Genomic DNA, 4,911 nt, shown 5'->3' on the forward strand with positions numbered 1-4,911 from the left:
CAGACCCCGAGCTGTGAAGTGAAGATAAAGGGAGGGCCAAGGAGTTCATCCTACTGGATGTTAGCATGAGAAAGGCGAATCATACATAATGAGGTCACCTGAAAGCAGATTGGGTGTGAATGACTAAATCCAAGATATGGATTGAACCACCATTCATGACCAAGAGCCTCTTTTACCCATCTATTTGAATCTAGTTTCTGTACTCAGCACAACATTGATATTCAGAAAAGGGTGTGTCTCTTTGAAGAAGAGAGATATTTCAATGGATTGATTTTGTGTAAGAAAAACAGGTCTGATATTGATATATTGATCATAATCTATAACACTTTATTTAAGATATATTTCATTTTGATCAGAATAGATGAAGACAAACTTGACTTTTTCTGCAATACAACAAAAATAGCGCAGGCACATTTTGAACTGCGTGGTCAGATTTGATAAAGACAACACATTATTCCAGTGCCGTATCTGAATTATATTAAATGTGGTCATCAAACAAGTGAATCATCTAACGCTATCACATAATGCGGAAAAAGTACACTTCAAAGCACACTTCCAGTTCATACTAGATACAAATTTGACCCCTAAATGATTGTGCATCCTTTACACATTCTCCTTTTCACCTTCACTTGTGACAACTTCTCAAATAGGTAACCAATCTTCTTGTTGGAGTTTGATAAACACTTTTCTTCAGTCTTGATCAATCACACTGATCTCAGTTCAGCTGTAAGGTCCCATGATCCACCAAAAGGCCTGTAGTTGTGCCCCTGGTCGGATCCTAGAGCATCCTACAAAGCTTAGTCCAGCACTGACAGTCTCCCCAGAGGGCATTCCATAGTAGGGTAATGTTATAAACAATCCCATATTCCCAATCCTGTTTTTCCCATTATCCCTGTGTGAAGTTCTATCATTCCTTCATTCCTGTGTCAGGCGAAGTCTGATTCCACTGTGGCACCTTGCAGCACTAGTGAGGAATGGGCGGACACCAATGTCCAGTACGATGCTCCATAGGCTCTGCAGCCAGTATGTGATAATAAGGATGTAATGGACGCATGGGCTGAAGAACCTATCACGGTTAGATAGAGAATACATGGAGGAACAGAAGAAAAGAGAAGACAAGAGAGGAGAGAATTTCAACATGTTTCAACATTTATGGTTCCTATACTATCAGTGGGCCTTGAACTGATATTATATACCTACCATATGTGTAGGAAGCTGAGGATGGCGAAGAGCAGTGCAGTGATGATGGATATAGGGACGGCCAGCAAGACAGTTACTATCCGGTAGGTCCAGATCCTGGTGACCTCGAACAGGGCATTACTCCAGATCCACACTCTGTCTCCGCTACGCACTGACACCGGCTCCGCTATCACATCCTCAAAGGTCACCTAAAGGCAGAGTCATAGTCTCAGGGTGGACGTTCCCACAGTTTCCTTTCAAACTACTGCCCATTTCCGCCACTCAAAGAAATATGGATAAGTGCAGTCAATAACATGCCCACAAGAGGGCAGTACAAGCATAGAAAACCAACTGTGAGAAACCACAGACTGTATTATTGTAGAACTATAAAATGTTTCAGATCTGTTTGCTAGTTTTAGTAATTACGTTTGACTAATTGGGTTAAGACAGATTATATGCTTGACCCCACATCACCTAATATTACTATTGTGACAGCATTACTCCTTTCAGATGACAATCCAGAAATCACAAAGAACTCATTCATGAAGTCATGCAAATGAACACAACAAATGCGGTCTTGTTAGCAGTTAGCGCCTGCGTTGATGCATTGATGCATTTTTGTGTGAAATACCTTCAGACAGTCGTTGACTCCTCTAGGGTCTCTTTCTTTCAGCAGGGGCTTGGTGTCACTAACGTCAACTAACGGGGACACAGCCTCCTCTTCATCCATTCCATCCCCCAGTTCAGCCTTCCATAGCAGCTGAGGCTCCTCACGGTCATCATCCAGGTCTTCGGCAAGGTCTTCATCATCAGAGTCTCCTAGGTCAATCTCTGTCCCCACTGGATCTGCTTCCCTCATCATGGTGCCCATTCAAAAGAACAAACAAAATGTTTTTCGAATTGATTTGAACTGAAGAAAAAAAGTATTCAAACACGAGAGAGCAACAGGACTCACAAGCCCAGGGCCAGAAATAGACTCGCCCCACCCACAAAAATACCTACACACTCACACACACTGTCAAACTGTGACACTCTAAGGCAGAGGGTGACCAACCAGGCTGTTTACACGGGCGTGGTCAGCAGCAAGTGGGTTATATTGGGAAAGTGAGACTGGCCTGGATGGAATTTTCAAAGGGGCTCTGGTGTGTGGATCACTTCCCCATACCCAGGCTCAGGCCCAGGGAGAGGGGAGAGACCCTCCCTGCTGCAGGATATAAATACCTAGAGAGGAAACTATGTTCTGCCTGCTTCTATGATTATAGACGGATATACTCATCTGATCCAATAGAGACTTTACATTACAGAGGACTATGACAACTCAATAGGGTCCTGGTTTTGACTTGCAAAAATGTATGAACAGAAGTAAAAACAAGTCACTTTCCACTTGATATGGAAAGGAGAAAGAAGAAACAATTTGCACACAAAGCTTTGTAGAGTGAGCCAAAATTGTTATATGAATGTCATAGTGATATGGCAACAAGATCTCACAAACACACTTAGATAGGTTACACGTTCTTGTGATATCGTTGGCTAAGTGGTGATTAGCCCGCCCTGCACTCTGAGACTTATTAGAAGTATTGTAAACCAGTTCAGGGTCGTACTCAATATTGCACACGTAGCGTAACGCTTTGCAACGGAAAATGAAAACTAGCATTCTTAATTGACAAGTTCAAGTAGTCTCTCCCTGTTTTGTCCCATTTGCTCCCGGTTTTGTTCCAAATTAATATCGCCCATACTCCAAGAAGAAAAGGGTCAACTAAAGTGTGTAAAGGCTGCAGCCCAACAATGACCTTCTTGTCTCTCAGAGTTGGGGTCACAATTTTCTTCCTGTTGGGGAATAAGAGATTTGAAAGTCTAGGTTGGAAATAAAATGTCCCCAAATATGTCCCCTGTACCAAGAGGAATCAGATCTTTTACCTGATGGTGGTGCTCTACACATCATAAAATTCCCATTGGAACACAGCCATTTTAAAGTGCAGGGCTTGTGCAACGTGCCATGCCTTCATTTTATGTCTTTTTGGAATGATATAATGTACAAATGAAGAGAACGTTGAAGTCTCTACCTATCTATTGATGTAAATGTATACATGATTCTTATTTTTTCTCACCAAAATATTTCTTACTAGCTATGAGTCTGAAATGTGGAAATGAATTTGAATGCTTTGAATATTAACATTTGCTAAATCTATTTAAGAAAATTCAAACAGAAAAATGTCAATAGTTAGATTTTTCGGGGATGTGCTCAGCAATTGTTTTATTTACTACATCTGGAAAATGCTTTATAAATGGGAAAATATAAATGACATTAAATTGACTGCATAGAATTCAAACATAGACATTTAATGTGGTGTTATAGATCATTGTCAAACTACACAGTTAATTACCATAAAGTGTTTAGCTATAAATGTTTTATGAATTAATAGATTTGACTTTACTTTGACCGTGTGTTATAAGTTGGTATCGACCAACTTAATTGTGATGTGGAGGGAGGTTGTTAATGAGAGAGAAATAGTTATGATATGACCCTCAACTACACAATTTGATCTGTAAAAGTTACCCTGAAGATTCAACCATGTGGGGATTATCAAGCACCATTGACCTCAGTGAGAAGAAGAAGGTAGCTCATTGGCCTTTACTGGCCAGTGGGGGAAATGTGGATGGTTCAGGCTATATAGCAGCATCATTTTCAAAGGTGGTTTGGCCTTTTGGCATATTCACTAACAGAAGCACTTTTGAGAACAGCCATATTGATAACCCTGTGCTCTCATTGTAATAATGCATCTATTAAGAAACCTAAGTAGAAGCTCTTGCATGACATGAAGGCTCTAGAGTTTTGGTATGGCTATATTTACTTAACCTTTAATAATGTGGTTGGGACCTGCTATAACACATTCATGAAACGCTTATAGATGTGTATTAAATGCGTTATGGATAGCCAAAAGTCAATTGTTAGCCAACCGATAACCAAATGTGTGTTCATTGTGGAGACATATTCTCAAAGTTTCAAAGTATATTTGTCATGTGCACAGGATACAACAGGTTTAAAACAGTACAGTGAAATTCTTACCATGAGAGCTCTTTCCTAACAATACCCTGATAATAATAATAATATAGATAATAATAGAAAGTATGATTTAAAACCTCTTGGATCTACCCATCCCGGATCCGGGAGAATTGTCATCAACTGACACTAAGTAGCATGACACAACGGACAAAAAATTCTTACTAGAAAATATTCATATTCATGAAATCACAAGTGAAATATATTGAAACACAGCTTAGCTTTTTGTTAATCACCCTATCATCTCAGATTTTGAAAATACAGCCAAAGCAAAACAAGCATTTGTGTAAGTTTATCAAAATATTATTTTTGTAGTTCTTCACGTTTGGCTGAGAAAACGACCGGGCCGAAAAAAAATTCCAAATTAGCTCCATAATATCAACAAAAACATGGCAAACATTGTTTATAATCAATCCTCAAGGTGTTTTTCAAAGATCTATTGATAGTATATAAACCGGGACAAAGCTGTTTTCAGTAAGACTGGGTGGAAAAATGGCTACCTCTGTCTTTTGCGCGAGAAATACACAAAGAGCCACCAGGTGGACACTGACGCAATGTTGTTGTACACGGTCATTTTTCAAAATAAAAGCCTGAAACTATGTCTTCTATTAAGGAAGCCATAGAAAAAGGAATCTCATTGATATCCCAAGGGACTCTTATTTAGAAACCGC

At 39.6% G+C, this 4,911-nt stretch overlaps 1 protein-coding gene across 1 annotated transcript; it reads right to left on the reverse strand.

Annotated features, from left to right (window-relative positions):
• Positions 1 to 304: 304 nt before the first annotated feature.
• Positions 305 to 2,185, reverse strand: LOC124004019 (caveolin-2-like). The gene is made up of 3 exons (XM_046312751.1): positions 1,811 to 2,185; positions 1,201 to 1,388; positions 305 to 1,066 (listed from the first exon to the last, which is right to left on the reverse strand). The coding sequence occupies exons 1-3, from the start codon at positions 2,048 to 2,050 to the stop codon at positions 916 to 918; spliced, it is 579 nt and encodes a 192-aa protein (XP_046168707.1). The 5' UTR covers positions 2,051 to 2,185; the 3' UTR covers positions 305 to 915.
• Positions 2,186 to 4,911: the final 2,726 nt, after the last annotated feature.

Source organism: Oncorhynchus gorbuscha, linkage group LG18, assembly GCF_021184085.1.
Source record: "Oncorhynchus gorbuscha isolate QuinsamMale2020 ecotype Even-year linkage group LG18, OgorEven_v1.0, whole genome shotgun sequence".
NCBI classification, from domain to species: domain Eukaryota; kingdom Metazoa; phylum Chordata; class Actinopteri; order Salmoniformes; family Salmonidae; genus Oncorhynchus; species Oncorhynchus gorbuscha.